The sequence below is a fragment of the Meleagris gallopavo genome, chromosome Z, assembly GCF_905368555.1.
Source record: "Meleagris gallopavo chromosome Z, MGAL_WU_HG_1.1, whole genome shotgun sequence".
NCBI classification, from domain to species: domain Eukaryota; kingdom Metazoa; phylum Chordata; class Aves; order Galliformes; family Phasianidae; genus Meleagris; species Meleagris gallopavo.
The window spans coordinates 32866943-32890832 of NC_139435.1; the positions used below are offsets into that span (position 1 = coordinate 32866943).

The following is a 23890-nucleotide window of genomic DNA, read 5'->3' on the forward strand; positions in this document are numbered from 1 at the left end:
TTTTTGTGGAAAACTGAATCTAGATAGTCTATGTAGCTAAATACAGCTGTGTTAAACATTTAAAATAGGTAGTACTCATGGGAAAACTGATTGGAGCTTAAAACTTGTACAAATTGACAGCCTCTCTTCATTCCATTTTTCATCCTAGAGAAGTCTGGAAATATTCTTAGCTCACATCATTATTGCTCATCAGTGGTTCTAATTAGCTAAACAGGAGTTTGTCTCAGTCATTGATCATCATCAGCTTCTTGACAGTGCCTGATTTTTTTCCCCATATTGCAATGGACCTTTTTTAATATGTTGGAAATACATAACAGCTCAATTAATAAAGTCAGTTGATGATTTTTATGCATATTTCTAAAAAGTAGGAGGGTATTATTTCATTTCTTGTCTAATATAATTTTAATGCACAAAAGCAAATAGAAGTATGATACGTGAGTTTCAGTCATATTACCTTGAGGGTCTATGGGGGACTGTACTGTAATGAACACTGGAAATTATTTTGTGCCACCAGGAGGAGCTCCTGGTAAAGTTCCTTAGGAGATTTCAATTTAAGCTTTAGTGTTCTGAAGGCATCCATTGTGTTCTTATATTCTTAAAATCATTATTTTTAGAGCTGTGTGTGATAACTAGTGCAGCTATTTTGTGAGGCATTACATATCTCATCATCTTGAGAGCCTGAAAAAAAGCCCCACCCCTTTTAGCCAAAAAATGCCATAAATTTACGTTAGGCTTTTCCCATTGATTATGATGATGATGATGATGATGATGATGATGATGATGATGGATCTGTATTTACATACATTGTTCCTTGATAGCTTTGTTGAAAGGGCTGTTTGAGCATCAACTAGATAGAGAAAGTACTGAGTTTAATTAGAAATATTCCTTGAAGAACTAAGTCATTTGTGTGTGTTTACAAATGTAGGCACATTTTTTTCCTAGGCACTTTTTTTTATTCCTTTCTCTGTGGTTCAATACTTTATTCCCATAAACCTATTTGATAAGGGCTTATCCTAAATTTACAGGACTCTATAAATTCTTCACTAGTGATAAAACATCTGAATTAGCTACGTGTATTGTTTTTCAGATCTCAAGATAAGTTTGTTCTTCTGCTTTGCTCTTGTCTTGTTTATTCACTTTCTTCCCCTTCTCTCCTTAAAATGAAAATACACCTGTGGAATTCTTTTGAGGTTTGCCTTGAGAAATTTGTCTTGACCCCTCAGTGTTTTGGATCAATTAATCCATTAGAAAACAGGTTTAATACATTTTGAAGTGATGATTGCGTGGCTGAGATAAGAGGTTAATTAGTTAGCCAGTATTTGTGTTTAATTTGGCTTAGTTTTATAAAAAGCCAACTTTCTGAGAGAGGGTGGTGGTTAGAATAGTTGAGAAGGCAGTGGCAGATTGTAGGTGGCAGACGGCACGAGAGTAGTAAGAGCAATGGTTTAATTTAAAAATGCAAAATAGAAACAGCTGAAGTAAAATGGGGAGGGGAGTAACTCAGTGTTGGAACAGTGCATCTGATGTTTCAGTCAGCAACTGAAGTCGAGATACTTTTGAAGGCAAGAGGCAGTATTATTCAGTGGTGTTGGGGGTTTATGGCTGTATTCTGTTTGCTAACTATGTTGTTACTGTTCCAAGTACTTTATACTAGAGGCCTTCTTTTTTTGTTTCCTAAAGCTTTTAAAGTTTTGGATCAAGCAAAATGATTTTATGTGAGTTAAGAACTTAAGATAAGACAATATTCTAACTTATCCAGTTGTAGTTAACAACTAAATCTACAATTTAGTTAGATTTATATCGGTTAATCACTTCATTAAAGAGTGTGGTGCCTTTAGAAGAGAGAACCTATCTCCCAAAATATTTGGATTTTGTGTACTGCAACTACTCTTTAGGAAAAAAAAAAAAAAAAAAAAGCTGCTAGCCATTGGGGACCACAGAGCAAAGAAGCTCATTATGAGAAAGCGATGAGGATTTTAGGCTGGAGCAGACTTCTGGTTCATTAAAGTTGCAGGATAGTTTATAGTAACTGTCATAAGCAACAGACCTGTTTCAATAGCACACAAGCTCCAAATATTTGAGATTTTACTTATTTACACCTAATTTTTAAAGCGATTTTGCAGATAATGGTCTGTAAAGGATTATAAACTTTTCAGAAATCCCTTTTGTTTTTTAAAACCTCATTGAGAAGTTGAGTTCTTGAATTTTAGTGTTGTGGTTCAGCCCTGGTGGGTAGCTGAGTCTCGCACGACCACTTTCTCACTCTCCTGCAGCAAGAGAAGAGAATCAGAAGAGTAAAGTGAGAAAACTCATGGGTTGAGATAAAGTTTAATGGGTAAAACAAAAATTGTAGGCAAGGAAAGAACAATGAAGAATTCATTGACCACTGGCGGGTAGATAGTCATTTCCTGGGAATTAGGTCTTCATCACTTGTGATGCTTACTTGGGAAGACAAACACTGTAACTCTGCATGTCTTTTTCTGTCCTCCAGCTCTTATTCCTGGGCATGACGTCGTATGGAATGGGATATTCCTTGGGTCAGTTTCAATCAGCTTTCTTGGTTGTGCCCCCTCCCTGATCCTTTTTCATGTCCAGCCTCCTTGCTGGTGTGACAGTGTGAGAAACACAAGAGGCCTTGACTCTGTAAGCACTACAGTGGAACTGCTAAACAAGCAAACAAAATAAAACATACCCAAACAGTGCCATATGAGCTGCTAAGAAAAAAAATGAACTCAATCTCACTCAAAATCAGTGCAAATAGTGAATCATTACTAGCAAGGCAGGTCAGTTTAATTGTGTGCTGTATATCTTTGAGACTTACATATTTCATTGTTTTTCCTCCGGTGTCTTTGTCCCTAGTTTTTTCTTCAAAAGACATCACAATGTAACTTTAGAGATAAATGAGCTAGACTTCCTAATAGGATGCATTTCTGTAACTGCAGGCAACTTTGTACAGTTTTAGTAGGGTTCAAAGAGAAACAATTAAAAGCTATCTGTATCTCTGGAAGTAATGCTTTATTTCTATGGAAACTACAACTGATACAAAGAGCGAAGTAACATGATTTGCTTGTACAAATTCTCAACTACAAAACACTGTTTTTCAACATAGTTACCACCGTTGGCTAAGTGTTTTTGCCAGTGGTGATGAGGAGCCTGCATGCCACTCTCATAAAGGTCTGCACCACCAAAAGTCATCCTCTGTTTCACAGCTTCTGTGATGGTGTCGTTGCTAGGAAAATATTGCCAGTGCAGTCTATCTGTCATTGGCCTGAACAGATGGAAGTCAGAAGGTGCCAAATCTGGACTATATGATTGATGTGGTAGGATAGTCCAGCCAAGACTGCCAGTGTGCTCCATGGTCTTCAAACTAATATGAGGTCTGGTGTTATCATGCTGCAAGAGAAAGGTTGTCTTCTTTTTTGGCCTGAATCTAAAAGTTTGAGCCTTCAACTTAGTCAGTGTTGCTATGTGATGAGAGTTGATGGCTTGTCCAGGTTCCAGGAAGTCCAGAAGAATCACCACTTTACAATTGCTGGAAGACAGTGTACATTACTTTGCACACAGGGAGCTGCATCTTGAGCTTTTCATTTCATGGGGAATTCAGATGTCACCACTCTGTGGACTCCCATTTTGATGCTGGTTTGTAGTGGTGACACCATATCTCAACACTGGTAATAATGCAATCCAGGAAACTGTCACCTTCAGCTTTGTGTTAGTACAATAGGTCCATGTAACTTGCATATAGTGCTCTTTCTGTTTCTGTTGAGCATTTCTGGGCCTTGCCTGATACAAACTTTGTGATATTCCAACACTGCTACTATTGTTTCCAATGCATTAAAGCTGACATTCAGCTCTGTACCCAGTTCCCTGATTGCAGTGTATCTTTTTGGGTGGATTAGCTCCTCGAGACTCTCTTCTTTTGTAGTGTGCCGTGGTTGTCCAGAACATGGCTGGTCTTTCACAACGCTGTTTCCGCTCCTGTAATGCACCACCCACTGCCTCACTGTGCACGCATCCATTTCCACAAATGCTTAACAAGTGTCAGTGGATGCCAATGGTTGTAATTTTTTATCTGCGTAGAGGAATTCAATTCTACACCTTTGCTTTCATACGCACTTCCATGTCAGATACCATTTTTTCAGACTGCCCCTCTGCTGCCCTCTGCAACAATTATAATGGAATACTGGTGGGAAGGTTCAATCTATACTGTTTGACCACCCACATCTGCCTCAGAAGTTGTGGGACAACATAACAAAATAAAAGGCATTACTTTCAGAATTGCCCTTGTATTTCACTATTTGCACTATGAGGCCTTGAGATCTCAGTCCCCAAAAACCATGCAGTGAATTCTGTACCATTTTTACTTACTTCTTTTTTTACTCAAGATCAGTCTAGCTATAGAAATTGTTTAAAAGTACATGGTACTAAAGAGCCTGTTGGGACAGTATACTTTAGCCTTTGAAGTCACTGATTCAAGTAGAATACACATAATAGAGAAGAAAAAGAAATGACCATATGTGTACTATCTTTAATTTTCCGTGATACAAAATCCTGTTTCTTCAGTTGCAGTGTGTCAAAGTTCTGTTGCTCTTCTGCACACAGCTGGATAGTGTTATCCACTTTTGATCAGATCCCTTCTGCCTCTGAAAGATTTCCATAATCTGAATGAATTTCTGCTTATCTGTCATCTGTGGTGATTGGGATGCCTGGATTTAGCTATTTTTAAAGAACAGTACATTTCTCAGATGTTTTGTCAGAGATGTCTTGTGTTAAGGAACATCTGTGTATCCCTACTATCTCACCATAACTTTTCCTAGAAGTGTAGCCAGTAACCACAGCATTTAAAATAGTAAAGAAAAAGGATCACAATGAGATGAGGTAGTTCTACACAGCATTAATAACTCATCAAATGATTTTTTATGAAATACCATGATCGTGATTGTACCCTTGTACTTATAAACCACATTGCTCTGCTCATTCCCATTAACCAATCTTCTCAGCCTTCCCTTTTTTGTCCTAGTCAAATTATAGATTCTACCCATGTGTAAGATTGTAAATGATAATACCATCATCCATGAAGTGCTAAAGGTTTGTTTTAGATGGAGAAATGCTGTCTGGTTCAGAGAAGGATTTCACGAATCTGAACAGTTTAATGTCAGTGTGTTGCCAAGGAAGGAATAACATTTTGTTCAATCTGTAGGCAAAAATACCTAGTGCATTTTGGGAGGAATGAGATAGCTAAGTTTAGCTATTTTAAAATGTGTTCCTAATACCTACTGCTTCAGTTTCTTTCTGAAGAAAGTTGTGTTAGCTGTTTACAGATGTAATTTGCTGTCACTTGCCATATGCTCCCTGATTAACTCTGCAAGGCCTGTCAGCTTCAAATAATTCAATTTTCTGTGTTTTAAAATAACATTCATTATCAAGACATGAAAAATTTAAATGATTAACTGTAAATTGTGACTAATAAAGTGTCTTCTTTTTTTTTTTGTTTGTTTGTTTCTAGAGAAAAGCAGAAAGCTGAAGTCAAGGACAGAAAGATATTAGAAATTTTGCAAGCTAAAGACAGCGAAATAGAAACCCTAGAACAGGTTAGTAGTACATTTAAATAGAGCAGTTAAGAAAACTTATCATTGACATCGGATTTGTATTTCTTGAGAAGTAAAAACAGTTAGTTGTGTTTTTAGGTGAAAGTTGTGTGTGATTCAGAAATGATAAATTTTGAAAAAGTCTTTAACTCTGAAGAGTTGTTCAAAAAGTTGATGTTTAAATTTAAAAACTTTCTGTGAGTTCTGAGACGTTTTAGGAACTTAATGTTTCATTTTGGTGTACCAGAATGACCTAAATTTGTGTTTTCAATTTTGACTAGGTTTAGATTTGTAACTTAATAGTGCTCTGGAAAGATTTGCCATCTTGACAAATACAGTAATCAAAAGTAAAATATTTTTAGAATAATGAGGACTAAATAATTAGTGTCCTAAGAGTAATACAACCAATTATTTTTATCTTTACTAACACATAACAGCATTTACTAGGTTCGTGGTTACCAGAAACTGTAGCGTAATACTTCCAAATCCAAAATGTCGTGCGTAAACATCTATGTCGTGTATTCTTTATTGAGCTGCTTATTCAAATTTGAATACTGTGCTTAAGTATAAAATTAAATGCAAAACGCGTTGAGCTAAGCTGTTGGCTAAACTGAGGAAACGTGAGCTCATTTTCTAAAAATCAGAATAATTCTGAAAAGTAATCAAAGTTGTTGAATCTTCATAGGATTTGAAGTACAATATTTATGAAATTAAGCATTAACAAGCACTAAATAAAGGCAAAAGAACAACTTCTCTTTATTCATAACTCTCTAATGACTTTCTACTCAAAACTAAGGAAAGCAAAGTTTACTTTTCAATATTAACTACATTACTAATACGATAATATCATAATTATATCAAACATTGTATGAGAAAGAAAAAACAGAATTAGGATTACTTCACAGATACCGAGCCAGTTAGGAGAAACACAAAAGTTCAGAGTGTTCTTTCACATGGCTAAGGCTGCAGCACCCAGGGACAGAAGGCTGATTAATAACTGTAGGTTTTTTTTTTTTAGAATCACTCCCAGGGTGAGCTTGGTGGAAGGGGCTTCTGGAAGTCTTGTAGTCCACCCTACTGGTGAAGCAGGATTTTTTCTAGCATCACTTGCCCAGGACTATTCCCAGATGACTTTTGCATATCTGCAAGGAAGGAGACTCCACAACCTCTCTGCGCAATATTTGCCAGTGCTTGATCACATGCACAGTGAAAAAGTGTTTTCTGCTGTTTGAAGGGAACCTCCTGTGTTTCATTTTGTGCATATTAGTACTTCTCCTGTTGCCAGGAACTGCTGAAAAGAGCTTGGCTCTGTCGTCTTTGCACCTTCTCTTCATAAGTTCATACACTTTGCAGATATTTCCCCTGAGCCTTCTCTTCACTAAGCAGTCACAGCAACAGAAATGTGATTTGTTTTACATTATTTAGGAGGACACTAATTATGTCAGCAGTTCTTACACTCTTAAGTGGCATCGGTTCAAGTTTTAAGAAATATTTCAACCGCAACATAGGAATGAACATCTCATAATCCATGCCCAACTACAATTTCAAAATACTTTTAATTCAAATCTCAGTTAATCAGCAACATAAAGAGCAGAGCTGAATTGATAGAAGTACTTGAACATTTTCACATCTTTCATACATGATTCAGTGTAATTTTGTATTGAACTACTTAAAATCACTAGCAAATTAGGCTAAGGGACAAGAAGTCATTACAGTACACCTAAAAAAGTACAGACAGTACTTAAAATCCTTCAGCCAAACGAACAAAATTACCGATGCCTATTTGTGAGCTTACAGGTTTTGTTCAATCTAATTTGTCTGCTTTTATAAGATACTGAATTTACTTATCATCAGGCTGCCTTAGATTTTGCCTTTACTTTCCTCCGTACAACACTGTAGAAGTAGCAGTTGTTGTGTTTTCTGCTCCTTTATTTATTAGAGCAAATGAGACTCTTAGGCTTCTGCATGACTGCAAGAAGCATTATCCACTATCATGAGATTCATCACAAGGAGAAGAGGCTGCCCTTTGAGCTTTTGCCCCTCTCCCTCCAGACTCCAAACTGGGAAGCTTGCACAGGGCCTCAGAAGAGTACACAACAACATATAACTTTCAGACGTGTTCTTCTAAGTACATAATTCCTGCTTTACACACACACACACAAACACAGAGAGAGAGAGGAAAAAAAAAGAATAGTGTGAAAACTGTGGAGACTTGTACTGAATTGCTGCTGATGAATATCAGTGAATATCAAAGAATCACAGACTCGTAGGACTTTGAAGGAACCTCTGGGGATCCCATCAAGTCCAAGCCCCCCGACAAAAGCAGGTTCCCTACAGTAAGCTAAACAAGAAAGAATCCAGATGGATTTGGAGTACCTCTAGAGAAGGAGACTCCGCAACCTCTCTTGGCCAGCCTGTACCAGCACTCTATCACCCTCACAGTAAAGAAGTTCTTCCTCGTGTTTGTGTGGAACTTCTTGTGTTCCAGTTTGTGATCACTGTCCCTTGTGCTGTCACTGGACACCACTGAAAAGAGCCTGGCACCATCCATTTGACTCCAGCACTTGAGATACTTACGATCTGTGATGAGATCCCTTCTCATTTCTGAACAGTCCCAGGTCTCTCGGCCTTTCCTTGTGCAGGAGATACTCCAGGCTCCTAACCAACTTTGTAGACCTTCGCTGGACTCCCTCTAGAACGTCTCTGTTTCTGTTTTTTCTGAACTGGAGAGCCCGGAACTGGACACAGTACTCCACAAGTGGCCTCACCGAGGCAGAGTAGCCAGGGAGGGCAACCTCCCTCGTCCTGCTGGCCATGCTCTTTTTGATGCCCCCCAGGATACCATCAGCCTTCTCCTTGGCCACAAGGGCATTACACTTCTGGGTCATGGCCAACCTCTTGTCCACCAGGACACCGGGGTCCTTCTCCACAGAGCTCCTTTCCAGAAGCCTCTAACCTGTACCGACGTGTGAGGTGATTCCATCCCAGGTGTAGGACTCTACACTTGCCCTTGTTGAACCTCGTAAGGCTCCTCTCTGTCCAACTCTCTAATCTTTCTAGATCTCACTGACTGGTAGCACAGCCTTCTGGTTTGTCAGCCACTCTTCCCAACTTTGCATCATCAGCGTACTTGTTAAGATGCAGTCTATCCTTTCATCCAAGTCATTGATAAAAATGCTGAACAGGACCTGACCCAGTACTGACCCCTGGGAAACACCAATAATTATATGCCTCCAATGAGACACTGCACCTCTGATCACAATTCTCTGAGTTCTTCCAGTCTCCCCTTTCTGAATCCACCTTTCTATCTGCTCATCTATCACATACTTCCTTTCATCATTACAAGAATTTTGTGGATGACAGCATCAAAAGCCTTGCTGAAGTCAAGGCAGACAATATCCACTGTTCTCCCTCATTTCCAATCATGTCTTGAAATCATAGTTGGCCACCAGTTTGGTTGATCTACTGCTTGTGGTGCAAGTTTTCTGTCAGACTGTTTCTCCAATTTGTCAAGATACTTCTTACATGGCAGCAGACCCTTGAACCTTCAGTTCCTAGTTTTGCCATCAGCATCATAGTAAGGATATACTCTGTCCTTTCATCCAGATCGTTAATGAATCATAGAATCACTTGAGTTGGAAGGGACCCTTAAGGATCATATAGTTCAACTCTCCTGCATTGAGTGGGGACATGTACAGTTAGATGAGGTTGCTCAGAGCTCTGTCCAGCAAGACCCTGAATGTCTTGAGAGGTTGCCACCTCTCTAGGCAACCTGTCCTAGTTCCTCATCACTTTTATTGTACAAGACTTTTTCCTTATATTTAGTTTGCATCTCAGTTGGCTTTCTGGGCACATTGCTGACTCATGTCCATCTTGCCATCCACCAATAGCCCATGTCCTTTTCTGTGGCGCTGTGCTCAATCTTTTCATCTCCAAGCTCGAGTTGGTAGTGGGGGTTGCCATGACCCTAGTGCAAGACTGTGAACTTACTTTGTTGAACCTTATGAGGTTCTTCTGGGCTCATTTCTGGAGCCTGTCTAGGTCCTTGTGGATAGCATCCAATCCCTTGGGCATGTTGACTGCACCCTACTGGTTGGTGTTATTCACAAACTTGATGAGGGTGCACTTGATTGCACCATCAGTGTCATTGATGAAGATATTGCTGAGGTGCCACTGGACTGTTTTCTGAATTTTGGATTGTTCTTGGTGGTTTGGAGGCAGCTGGCTCAGAGAGCAAAGTAGTGAAAATCGTTCTCAATTATTTTGTCTTTCTGGATTTGTTCTTTGTTCATCTAAGGAAAAAGATTTTTTTTTTGTCATTAACTTGCAAATATATTGCTTATGGAAGTGTCAGTTTTGACAGTAATAACACTAGAAATTCTATTCTGTGAAGTACAGATAGCAACAATTCAAACTTACATGTTGCAGTCTACCAATCTTTTACCTCTAGAAAGGTGAGATTGTCCAATTTTCTCTTGGTTTTATCTTCCTCCTCATGCATCACATAGAGATTTCTGTTGCAACAGTAACATTTTTGTAAGAATATTATTTTACTAGGAATTTGAGTGGCCACTTGTCAGCTGATTGTACAAATCCATGCAGACTATGGGGGAAAAAAAGACAAACAAATGATGATTCTTGTAGATTTACATGTGTGTAGGCTGGTGTTTCTGACAGAAACAGCAACAAAACCCTAATAGGGCAACACGAAATATCTGAGAGTTCTTGAGCAATATGAGAGTTCTGTTGTACTCTGCTTAGAGTTTATCTTGACATTCCTAGAAGCTCGGTTAAAGTGACTGTAAATAGTAGATAATATTCCTCATGCAGTAAATATGGTACATATGGTTATTTACTACCGAAACTTAATTTAACTTTTTTTGTACTGAGATAATTCAACTGACTGAAGACATTCTTTTTTTAGGATATCACTGAAAATCTTCTAATATAATTAATTTAGAAATGTGAGTAATACAGTCTTTGATTTGATTTGACTCCTTTGATCTTGGTGGATGAATTGTGATACCACTGTTATTACCGACATTTTTATTTTCTGTGGCTAGTATCATTAATTCATAGAATCAAAATTGGTTTGGCTGGAGAAGACCTCAAGTTCAATTATCAACTTGATCTACCAAGTTTCTTCACTAACTCGTCTTTTAGCACCACAGAATCACGAAGCAGTAGTTAAAAACTTTTCTTAGTAGTGTTGTGTCCTTACCACATATGCAGTTTCTAATTTTATAGTTTTTATAACTAGTGTCTTTATGTGAATATATCATTTTCCTAGAATTTGATTTGTTCTTGTTCCATAGGCTTACTGCTGCAGATTTTTTTTTCATTCTCCTTTTTGCTTTGAAAACTTTTCCTTCCTGATCTATCTAATGTATAATATTTGTGCGTGTGCAAGAAATAGATCACTGGGTGCTGTCATCTATGGCTTTTTCCATCTTTATTTCTCATTTAAAATAAGGTGAGATTTTGAAAGAATACATTAAAGTAACATAAACTATTACTTGAGAGGACAAGATGGGAACTGAAATTCAGTTTTTGCTATTCATGAAACATTAAATTATCTTCTTCTGTTTGTTTTAGATGATGAAATTATAGATGAACAAAAGTAGCAATAAACATTTTTTTTTGTCTTTATAGCACTTCTAATTAATTAGGTTTCAATTTTGATCCGATGGAACTAAAGCTAATCTTTTTGTCCTAGACCTTGTAATGTTTCAAAACCTTATCAACTGATTATACTCCAGAGTGGTTAAAACAGGACTAGCTTGCCTCATTATGTCTACTTGAAAATCTTCAGCTTGTTGTACAAATCTATACTAAAGCCTCCTTAAGGGGTCCAATTGAAAGAAGCATCATTCTACCGTCAAGCATTAATTAATGCTAATAATTTTTTTTCTTAAATTTTGTATCTTCACTTGATTATTTTTCTTTGCAATAATATGCTATTAGGTTAAGACAAACATACACATTTATTATTGCTATGTTAACATTTTTTTTCCAGTTGCATATAGCATTGCTTATTCTTGTGTAATGGAGGACATGAGAATAATTTCAGTAATAGGAGATTCAGCTAAGTGTGTCAGCAGTGATGAGATCATGTGGAGTTTGTAAACTTTGCAAGAAAGTTTCTCCAGTGGATGAGACCTACAAATACTGCAATCAAACATGTATTTAGTGTATTATATTTCCTTTGGTGAAACAGTTTTTTTTTTACATTATATGGTTAGTTTAATTTTGAGATGAGTAAGCTGGATTTTATTTCCCCTTAAAGGACATGGTAGATGAAGATTCTTTTCATGTATCAGGATTTTTATTTGAAATACAGGGAAATTCCCTCAAGTTCAAGACAGGAGTAGTAGAAAGAAGCATGATGTGCCTTTTGAGTTTAGGTACTACCAATATGAATCTGCTGACCAACCTTAAGAAGGGGCTTGTCAGAGGAGTTAGTTATAGTAACAACTGTTCTTCATTCCTGCACCTGATCTGGCAATGTTGATGTATGTGAGTGTAATGAAATACTGCAGAGTTAGGACTAAACACTTTTGGGTGTCCTTTTCTGCAGATCTCACAGTCATACCCAGTTCCAGAGACAAAGACTTGAATTGACCTTCTGCAGGCCTTGTAGGTGTAGGAAAAATAAAACCAGTGCTCTCAAGATCATGCTCTGCAATGAAGAGAAGAAAAAAGCTCAGCTTAGTAGATTATTGGTTTTGATTTGAAATCAGTGGGATGAAAGAAGGAGGTGGGATTTTCTACTGCCTGACCTGGAGGGCTGGACTGCTGCTTTGCATCATTTCAAAACATAGCTGCTAAGTAGAGAAGATGGAGTAGAGAAAGAATCAATAAGTTGGGCTGTGCTGCTTTACCGTACAGTGTTAGAGATACTATAGAAAATCTAATCTGACCTGGTGTTGGGACCCATTAGACAAAAGAGGAAAGAGTTAAGGTGATGTTAGTGGTGATACGGCAAGATTGTTGTGTAGATTGCTTTGTCATTGTTGTAGTTACCTCAAGAGCTGCCCTTAGAGGCAAACAGGCAGATTTTCAGCATTGCTGCCTGATCTTAGAATTAAAATTGTGTTCTTGTGAAAAGGTTCCTCTAAGTGGAAGGCACTTGTGACTCTTGTGTCAGAGACAGCAAACCTGTTTATGGTAACTGTGCCAGAAGTGGTATTTGGCTTCCACTATCAGTACTAAAACACAGCTGCTGGCAACACTTGTGTTATACATGAGCAGGAGAGGATAAGGACTAAAGGTAAGGAATGAAGAGAGTAAAAAGACTTTGTTTCTTATGAGTGAGCAAAAGTAAGCTCTGCTGGGTAGCTATTAGGAGGAGCTTAGTTGGAAAGCAGTGGTACACGTCATGTTTTGTTGGTGCTATCATGTACTTAGATTGCTGGAATAAATAGTTATTTCCATGCTAGTGGAAGTGAGATGCTGGAGCTGCAAGGTTATATGATGTCACTACATGAATTCCTGCAGTGTTTTACCACATCTATTGAAATACAGAAAAATTCTGTTGGGTAAGTACAGTTAAGAAAGCAAACTTTGCTGAAGACACCAAATTAGTCATATCAGACTAGCCTAAAGAGGGCAGTGGGGAACAGTGTTTGCAATGGATTATACTCTATGAACCTATCTTAATCTGTGGATCAGGTGAAAATTCAGGTGCAAGACCAACTAGTGATAGAGGAGTTGCAAAATGATGTAATCTACTCATATTTCTGATCTGCTTCTCTACAAAACCGTTTTACCTGATGTTTTTTAAATGAAAGTGTTGTAAAGGATCTCCCTTTCTTCTTTCAACTGGAGAAAAAATCTGCCTTGTTTCTCTAGCGTGCAAAGGGTAGGTAAAAACATTTGAACAGACGACAGAAGAAATTTGTTTCTTGTATACGTCTTCAAACTTACTGTGTTTTAATTCACATCTATTGTTGGTAGAAACAGAAGTTCAAAAATTCTTATTAACAATGGGGTTGGATTTGCTGATGTTTTTTGGTAGCTTCATACTTCTTTTTTTTTAGGTAAATCCTTAGAATTGTTTAATTTTGGAGTCTTGGAAAGCACAGAACAGTATAAAAGCAAATGTTTGATGGTGGTAGGGAAATTAAGCAGTCTCCTGCACTTCAATTCTCCTCTCCTTGCTGTTTTTTTTTTTTTTTTTTCCTTTAAGATTGTTACAGCTTAAGGGCAAATATGAAAAATAGGAATTAATAATGAGATATGTATAACACTGTTGCACGAGTTACATTTTAATCCACTATATGTGTCAGTTGTGTTTTTTCTTCCCCTTGTTTTTTCCTGGCCTTGTCAGGAGTCAAGTTCTAAGTTGAACAGGTGTCTGAATACAGTCATCTTTTGTTAAGAGTACTGTAAAACCAGCTAGCTTTGTCAGCATTTTAGTTTTGGAGTTGTATGGAGTAAAAAATAATTACATTTTGTATCATAAATGGGTAGAGTCATTTTGACTATGAAAGGACAGCATACAGATTGCAAAATACTACATATGCCATCTATAACAAACAGCATTAATTATTTACATAGAATTTCTGTTTATTCTACATTAGAAAATAAAGACTGGATTTCTTTTGTTTGATTTGTTTTTTTTCTTTAGTTAGTTCTCTTCTTGTGAGGACACTGTACCTGAATATTGTTGGGAATATTATATGTTAAACGTGCTTCTGAGTATTCAATTTTAGAAAAACAAGGAATAATGAAGTTGAAAAATATAAAGAGAAATTTGATAATATGAGAAGGAACGCTGTGAAATGTTGCTGATACATTTAATTCTTACTAGGAAAAAAAGAAAATTGGAAGGGAAGAGAGAAATTTGGGAGCATAAGTTGGCCTCAAGTAGCTGATGTAGAAAATGAGATGTTGAAAGTGGGGAGAATATACATGTAGATGATGAAGGAGAAATTTTGGAGAAAAGCATTTTAAAAGAGAATATTTTCACTTTTATTTAGTGGATAGTAGAATAATGTATGCAGTAAATTAATTTCACTTATGATGTCAGTTTCATTAAAAATTGCTGTATTGGAATAAATACTTCACTTTTTTTATTAGTTATCTTATCTGTGCTCACTTTTATCTTCTGTAGGGCACAGTATAGTTATACTACTGCACTTTTCTTTAGTAGTGGAAATGGAATGCATGTCCTTTTATTACAGTCATAGATGGGGACTTAAATCGAAATGTAGAGGCTTCAGATTTTTCATTAAAAGCTTCATCACCCTGTTACAGAAATCAGTTGCCTTGTGATATTTCTGTATCTTTAGCATCAGTAATGAAGGATATATCTGTTGTCTTTGTGTTTTGGTAGGATGATTTTTAGGGGTATCTTGATAAACTATCAATAGATATGAATTAACTTATTGACATGAAATACACCTTGCTTTTATCTAGCTAGGCATACCAATTCAATGATATGGACTGATCCAGTTTTGTATTGCAGTATCATGGGTATTTTCCTTCTCTCAAAAACATCGATTCCCCCTCTTACGCGGTGATAGTAAGTACGGCTGATGTTTCATAGTCCTTTCTGTGTACAAAACGTAATGTTTAAATATCTTTCATTGAAGACTGGAAGTTCAGTGATGGTGTCTATGACAACACAACATCAAATAGCATATGCAATGGCCAAGAGTTATAGACTTTTTTTTTTTTTTTTTTTTTTGGAACAAACGCGTAACATTAGAGTTGTATCTTTTTTGTCATTTCCACTGTCTTGCATGAGGTGCCATACTGTCAAAATTCCCTTAGTTAAAAGTGTGTATCTTTTTGTGAATTTGTTCACAACAAACTGACTGAAAATTGTAGCAACCTTTTAAAAGACTTTGTGTTTCCTTTCAAAGTCAGAACTAAAAGAACTCTTTCCCATTGCTTTTATCTATTTCTTAGAATGTGATTTTTCTTCTTTTGCTGCTTGATAGTATTTAAATAAAAGTAGTTATTTCTTGTAAATAATTGGACACTTTTGGGGTGGGGAAGGGGAAAACACCTTTATTTTGTTAGTTAAAGAGGTGCCATGGGAAAGGGTAAAAATGAATTCTAGAATGATATTTTTTCAAATATCAGATCTATTCTAGTAGATCACAGAGTTGTTTTGTTTTTTTTCTCTTTGTACACACTGTTGCCTGGAGCATTCTGAACGTTGACAGTATAGAAGAGGTACTCTTTGGTTCTTTGCAGCTTAGTGTAACAGCAGATCTCTTTGGTTTTTCTTAGAGTGAATTCACATCTTTCTTGTATTTGCAAGCTTGTCTATGGAGAAACCTTTAGAAGTGTCTTATTTATATTCAGAAGTTCTTGTGCTGTAGAATGTCAATAGTCTATTGAACTTTGCTGTTATCCTGTTGTATTCAAACAAGCACGACTGCAATCAATGCAAAATTTGAGATTGTTCTTCTGTAGCATTAACCTGTATTTTATATTATCTAAAAAAAAAACAATGGAAACTGTAGAACTTGGTGAATTCTCAATGTGTGTTTTTATGTGGCAAAATACAGTCATATGAATGGTTGCCCCATGTTTTTGACCATGTATATATTGTTTTTCTGGTTCACTTGTCTCACTTGGCTACCAGGGTGGGATAGTTTTACAGGAGCACTGCTTGTATTCTCTGCTGTAAGAAATGAATCTTTACTCAATTCCTTTTACTGTATACGTAATCCATTGTTAGAGGAAGCAAAATGTAAGAACAGCTGTGCAAGCAAAGGCAGATAATAATTTATTTAATTGTCTGTATCTTAGAAATTCTTCTTTATGACTTATTTCTACCAAATCATAGCTCATGAGTAGTATTCCTGTTTGCTGGTTTGGTTTTTTTTTCTTTCTTTATAAGCATATGATATGAACAGGTAGGATAGTAAAAGTTCAATTTGCTTGGAAGAAAAGATTAGAACATACAGAATGGCACTCAGGAAATGCCTCGAAACATAACAGGATTTTTTCCATGCAGGTATAGCTTACCTAAATAATGCTTCAATGCTGCATAGTAGGTGACTTTGTAGAAAACCCAGGTGAGTTTGCTGCTTAGTGATTGATATGGTGTAGTTGCCATTTGGTTGATTTAAAGTCTTACGTGGGTCAATTGTGGGGATAAGTAATTAGTGTGCGAGTCTGATTCAAGATTATGTCTGATTATGCTGCATTTATGCAAAGTAAGTGGCATACTTGAGTTTAAAATTCCATTCTAGCAGTATTGAACAAGCATTTGAAATAACTACTTTCACTTTTGTAGTATTTTCATGCCTTTCTTATTATCCACACTGCTGGAAAGCATTGCATTATAAACTGCAGATCTTTCTGATTTTACTTTTTGAATGTATGCTATGTATGAAACATATGCATGTGTTTGCATATACTTAACATAACACATAAAATACATGCTTAACATGTTATATGTATATATGCTTAATTTCAACACAATTTAGCATATGTACACTAGAAGAGCTGGAGCTAAACTTTGAGATTTTGTAGGTGTGTATTTGTGAATCTTGAACTCTACTGAACAGATGTTTTTGGGTGGATAGTGTTCTTTCAGTATATACTTATCCTGTTAAATGTTAAACAAGCAATAATGAGGTAGAAGAAAGACTCAAAGGAGCCACTTACATGGATTCTTTCAGAACTAGGGGATTGGGAGGGAAGCAGACAAAGTAAATAATGCTTTCAATGGTAATACAGATTCATACTTTCAAAAAAATGTGACTTAATGATTATTTGCTAGCAACAGTTTGTTCCTGTAACTGTAATAATGTCTGAACAAATATTTTGCTTTTTGAATTTAGGTCTGATGTCTGGATGGTTCAGAATATGCAAGAAACAAGTCTTTGATTAAGCTTATGTTTAATTTCTGTCTCTTCTTTAATGTCTGCTTAATGCATGCTGTCTGTCTTGCAGTAAATCCATCCTACCTTCTTAGGACAAAAATATAAGTATTCTTATCAAGGAAACAAGAATTTAAAAATTATGTTAAATAAAAAAGCAAACAAAAAAAAAAAACAGAAGCCCACACTGGTTGAGTTTGTTTTACATGATTATGGAAAACTATTTCTAAGTAAATTAGAAAAAAGCACAAGCTGATTTTTAGTACATCATCTATGTGCTTTTATGTTCATGCATATACATGCATAAAGTTTGATTGTGCATTATAAATCAAATCTGAAATACTTTGTGCGTTCCTCTAAACTTGTCAGTAGTCTTCAACAATTTCATTATTTGAATGTTGTGAAATTGGAATAGCGTGTTCACACTGAATTTGTGGATAAACGGTAGCATCTTATGTAACAAATCATCCAAACTAAAAAGGATCATTCATTGTGTTATGTTTCTGAAGAAAGTTTCTTACACATTTCTGAATTCTGGCTTATCTTTATTTTGGAAGAAAAGGAAGAATGATTATGAATCTCTAATGTTAGGTAAACACTAACTTTATTCTTTTTATTCAAAATGCCAGTGCTGTAGAATGGGTCTCTGCAGAGGAGTTAGTTATATTATAAAAATAAACAACTATGCTAGTGTTTCGAGGTTTAATTATCAAGTAAACACTGTTTTAAATAGAAACTAGTTCAGTGTACTAACATTTGAGTCTTAACGTGACAGAACTGTTTGTAAAAAGGTGTTATTAATTAAATCCTCTGAGTATTTTTTGTCTGGTTTGTTGGTCAGTTTGAAGTAATGGTATATGAGGAAAAATTCAAGTATGTCAGAATAAGGTTCCTCTGTATTTTCTTTTACTTCTCTTGATTTTGCTTTAATTTTTCCGTTCTCTTTAATTCAAGTTCATTCTTTTCTAGCTTCTTTGGAGTTCTGTTAGAAAGTCTGTCATTTTGTATTTTCTTTGAATTCTACCATGGCTTCTATTTTTTTTTCTTCATTTTTATTTTCCTTTATTTCTTTATTTCTTTTTTTAACTTTTTGATTTTGTTATGAAAAAATAAAATATTCCTCATGCCCCCCTACACTGTTCACTAGACACTATCTGTTCCTGGTTAGTTTTCAGTATTTGCTGCACATGCTAGCTGTATTGCATTCCCTTTCTCAGTATGCCAAACCAGTATAAAGGTTTGTACTTTACTGAAAAATATTTTCACTTTGTAGTGCAGTGTTTTTCATTTTGTAATAAATGTGCCATATTAAGAACAACGTTTGGATAGAAGTACTGTTCGGAAGGATAAATGAATACCTGTATGTGGAGGAATGATGTATACAAAACATTTGAGAGTTGGTGGTAGGAGAAAAAAAAGAATAATAAAAACATTTGCAAGAATGGTGAGGAGATGATGTGTAGAAAAGGAGCAGAGGTCTACACAAGAGAAGCAGAGATTTGTTGTAACTCAGCAGAAGTTAAAGTAAAGATTTCTGCTAAAAAGTAAAGGATGGAACAGATAAAGGCAAAGATATAATCCACGAAAAGAAACTGATACATTTAATGACTAAGACTTTTTCTAAATGCATAGATTAATGTCACTGCACAACTTTCTGCTGCCTTAGTATCACTGTAGCTCAATAGTGGCTTAAATGATAATAAAGAAACAACTCTGACCAGTCTTTATTTTAAAATCAAATATGTGAAATTAATGCTTTTTATATGTTTTAACTCCAGGAATATTGAAAAAAAAGTTGTTTTTAATGTTAAACTAGTTGTTAGATGTTTCAGCATAATGCCTAGGAGGACAGAGAAGAACATTTCTATCTTGTGGAGAGGCTGTTATTCAGAACCAGATTTTCAAAATTGCCACATCTTTCTGTGAGGATTGTAGATAGCTTGCTGGTACAGTGTGGATGCTGTGGATACTGTAGCACAGACACTGTAAAGCATTTAACCAAGCTCTGCCTGCCTTTTCATAGCTTGCTTTGTATTCATCGATGCTACCTGTACTCCATAGGTTTCTTTTGAAGGTGAATTAGTGTTTCTTGGTGATGTAGATGCTGTTTGTGCTAATGACATAAGTACTGTTCGTCCTAACTTTCACATCCTCGTTTAAAAGCGTTGGTTATTGGACCAGTTTCAGCTGTATTATTTGATGCACGTTAGTTTTTTTTTTTCTTAATATGTTTTTCTTCTTTTTCGTGTCTGACATTGTATGAAACAGAATTAACCATTTGGAATTTGCAAACCTTATGAAGATATACTTACTTATGTTGACCATTTTTTAATGTTTCTGAATGTGTTTCATTTAGATGGTATATTAGAGAGAAAGCAACTGTATTTTTACCCTGAGACAACAGTTTCTTCCACAGTTACAGCATTATTACTATGAAAATAATGTATATAAATGCTGTTCTGATTAGTGCAAGGGATACAACAGTCTGTGGAATTAAAACATGCTCCTGAGGAAAAATGTGGAGTGCTGCTATATGTATTAAAAACTGGAGATGCTTTAATGCAAATGTCTCAAAAATAAAATGCAAGAACCTAACAAGAACTAAGAAAGTTCAAACTGTTTTTTCTAATGACATTGAGATTTTGCTGTGTGCCATTGTCTTGCTTCAAATTCAGTTAGATATAATTCCTTTCATACTGTGATATAATCTTTCTGGCTTCCTCACTTAGTAATTTTTTCTCTTCATGAATTTTGGAGAATTTTCATCTCTATGTTGTGGCTAGATTTTTGGTATGTTCAAAGTGAAAATCAAAAACTATTTTTAATGTAATTCTCAACCACAAATATAATTTGTACAAATGACTGTCTTTGTCTAAGCTTGACTGGGTGATTTCTGTTCATTTCTGCACTTAATGGATTTTTTGTTTGGTAGCAGCAAATATTTAGTTCCCCATTACTGCGTTTTATATTTATGGTACAGTTTTGGGTATGGTTGAAGTAGTACTGAAACAAAAAATTACATATAGTAGATTTTTACATAAATTAGGTCTAAAATGTTTTCAATACATATATGTTCTTTTTGTAATTGCTTCTTGCTTAGCAGATTTTTTTTTTCTTAACAGAGACTCTCAGGCCAGCAGCAAGAGATAAATAACTTAATTCAGAGAAAAATTGCTGTGGATGAAGAAAATGCCTGTTTGAAGAATGAATTCAGTAATTTGAAGCAGAAATTTAAAGATAAAAGCCAAGAACTTAAGGTATATTGACTTGTACATAGTTTTATAACACTGTAGCTTTGAAGTAGTTCTTTAAGCAGTGTCAGCCTTTGTGGCACAGAAAGTGACAAGCTTGGAGAAAAAATTGCCTTAGGCCTTGCTATACCTTACCATTTGCTCACATATGAACTCTAAGGAAGATGCTTTAAAGCCAGGAATCCAAGCTTTATAACTTTCAGATAAATAGTTAATGATGGAAATGGAGCAAAGAAAGTAGGAGTGTGAAGATGTGGCTTCTTGTAATTAGATTCTGATGGGACTGGCATTATTAATTGATAAAGCCGAGGTCTGGGAGGATATGTCTGTGTGGGTCTCAAAAATAGCTGGGGACAGCATCAAAGGCAGCTTGATCAATTAATGGGCTCTTTGCAAATGTGTACTCATCAAAGCTGTCATCCAGCTAAAAAATATGACCCTTCCACCTGCATGAAAGAGGCCAATAAAAGTACACAGGTGACCTTGGCTATCAAATATAGAAGAAGCTGCTGTGAGGGTAAAACTGCACAGTTTATATTTGCTGATTAGTTCTCACTTTTTTTGTTTATCGGCCCTTGTGGTACTGTTCTACAGGACACTGAGGAGTGTGCACAGAAGAAAGAAGAGCAAAACAGACTGGTTATAAAAAGCCTGGAGGAGGAAAATAAGGGATTAAATGCTTACTGTGCTGACCTGCTAAATGACCTGGAGAAACTGAGGAAGCAGGAGGTACAATGGAAAACAGAAAAATCTGGCAGTGATGCCAGAATAAAGGTATGAAGTGGAATGGATTCATGGATGTTATTTCAGAAATGACTTCTCCAGACATTTGCACTACAAGTTATTTTCTTTAAATAACAAGTTATATATTCAAATCTACCAGTAGGGACTTGCATTCATTTACATTCCTTCACTTAAAACCCACAGCTTTTTAAAAATTGATGTTGCAAAGCAGGAATCTGACTTCAAATAGTCATCTTAAAATGTAATCATTAAAAAAATAAAAGATACTGTATTTTAAGTTAAAATATATATCAAATAATAAAAGCTTAAAAGTATTCTCCATTCACAATTTTTTTCTCAGTATATTATTTACTTGCCTATAATTTGGTTGCAGTATACTTGATATTTGTTTTGGAAGAACACATTAAAACTTTAACAGCAGTTTTGAATAAATTGTGTTCTAAACTCCAGAGGGCTCCCCTCTGTGGAGGCCTTATTATTGAATATACTTATACTAAAAAGTTATTTCCATTGTTTACCATAAAAAAAAAAAAAGGAAATAATTGGATACATTGTACAGAATATTGTATTTTTTATTTAAATGTTACTTTGTCCTGTTAGGAGAAAATTGCCAATTTCTATTTAATTTATTATTTAAAAAAAAAAAAAAAGCTGCAAACATAGTATCAGAGTTTTTTTATATTGGCCATACATGTTAGTGGATCCTTTTATTAAAATGGCTAATGAATTCTTACAACACTGTTTTCTTTTATGCTATCAATGTACATCACCTTCCAGTATATTAAATATAGCAAATGTGTAATCAACATGTTGCCCGGACACTTCTTTTCCTCAACTTCACTCCCTCCTGCTTCCCCAGCAATCTAATTGTTTTGGTGACACTTCCGATTCTTTTACTAATCAAAAACCTTTGTACAGAGTTTCATTTAGATCTTTTAACATTAGAAGTTAAGTTCTTGCAAATCAAGCCCGTGGAGTGGTTGTGGTAAGATTATGTGCTTTTTCAGAACTGTGATTGGTTTGCTGGCAGTTTGAGTGAAATGGTTTAATGACTTAGAAGTGTTTTCACATATTTCAAATTGTTTAAAGTATTGCTTGTAATATCTGATAAATTATTGAAAATTATTGTTACCAACACCTACAATAAAAACAATGAAAATTCCTAATTCCCTATTCTCCTGGCTATTAGGGCTTGCTTAAAAGAGAAAGGTGCATCATAGCCGTATGATTTCAGGGATTGGAATAGGTAGTGTTGATGTTTTGTATTGGGATGACAATGAAGTTAAGATAGTGTGTCAGAAGAAACTTTGTGAGAAAGGTGCTTCCTGAGCCAACCAGGAATGACATGTAGCTGAATCTCTGTTGAAAATCAAGAAAGAGCTAATTGGGAACTAATAATCAGTGGAAGTCATGGTAGTACTGGTCATGAAATTATGAATCTCAAGAGCCTGAGAAGATAAAGAGAGGACAGTAGTACAGTACAGATCTAGAATTAAGGAGTGGGCTTTTCAGCTTGAGAATAGCAGGAAATAGGTGGAAATCCCCTGAGCCCTAAGAGCTCAGGAAAAGCTGTCAAGACTTTAAAGATAGCCTCCTCCAAGCCCAGGTGTTTTCCACTTTCATACTCTGGAAAACATGTGGCTAGAAAATGTGGCTGCCTCAGGAATGCAGCTTGACTAAACAGAGCTCATCACCAAATGCTAGTGTATGGCAGGAAAATAAAAAACTGTGCAGGCATTGAGAGCTACATAGGATGAATTCAGAAACATTGCATGGGCACATAGGAGAAGAGGTAGCCCTTCTGCTGCTTAGGCTTGCAAGTGAGTACAGTTAATAAAAGTAATTTTTTGCACTACTGAAACTGTGATCAAGGAAAATGTGGGCCTTTTCCTGAGAGGAAGTATGGAATAGTGGCAGGAAGCAGTAGATAAACCTTACAATATAGGAAGGGATACAGAAGTCCCTATCAGCGATGGATTAAGTCAGAGTTAGTAAAGAGAACTTGACTTATACTTGATATCCATGGGACCAGCTGAACTGCTTCCAAGGCTGCTGAAAAAGTTAATTCATGTCAGAAGTTGTGGAGATTATGGGAGGTCTCCAGTAAAAAGCATGAACCGAGACCAAAGATGGGTCAGCCTCACTTCAGTCCTCAGGAGTATTATAGAGAAAGTCTTATTGGAATAAATTTCTCAGCACATAATTGAGAAAACAACTATGAGAAATCAGCATGGATTTACCTAAGTAATTCTTGAACAATCCCATTATCTTTTGTGATAAAATAATTGCATCTGCAAACAACAGAACAGCAATGAATGTGATTGACCTTAAATTTGGCAAGATGTTTTTTGCATTGTCTTGCCATTTTCTTGTACAGTCTAAGATGTTACAGTTGGATGGATGAGTAACAACATGTTTAAAAAAAGAAAAAACACAACTTTTTGAATACTTGAATTCAGAG

The 23890-nt window shown here is 35.8% G+C and overlaps 1 protein-coding gene across 2 annotated transcripts in view; it reads left to right on the top strand.

Annotated features, from left to right (window-relative positions):
- Positions 1-23890, top strand: part of CNTLN (centlein) — a 183985-nt gene that overhangs the window by 24295 nt on the left and 135800 nt on the right. For both annotated transcript variants that reach the window (XM_085213135.1, XM_085213137.1), the window contains exons 4-6: positions 5507-5591; positions 20557-20691; positions 21280-21459. In XM_085213135.1, coding sequence (XP_085069261.1) covers positions 5507-5591; positions 20557-20691; positions 21280-21459 — 400 coding nt within the window. The remainder of the gene's footprint in view (positions 1-5506; positions 5592-20556; positions 20692-21279; positions 21460-23890) is intronic.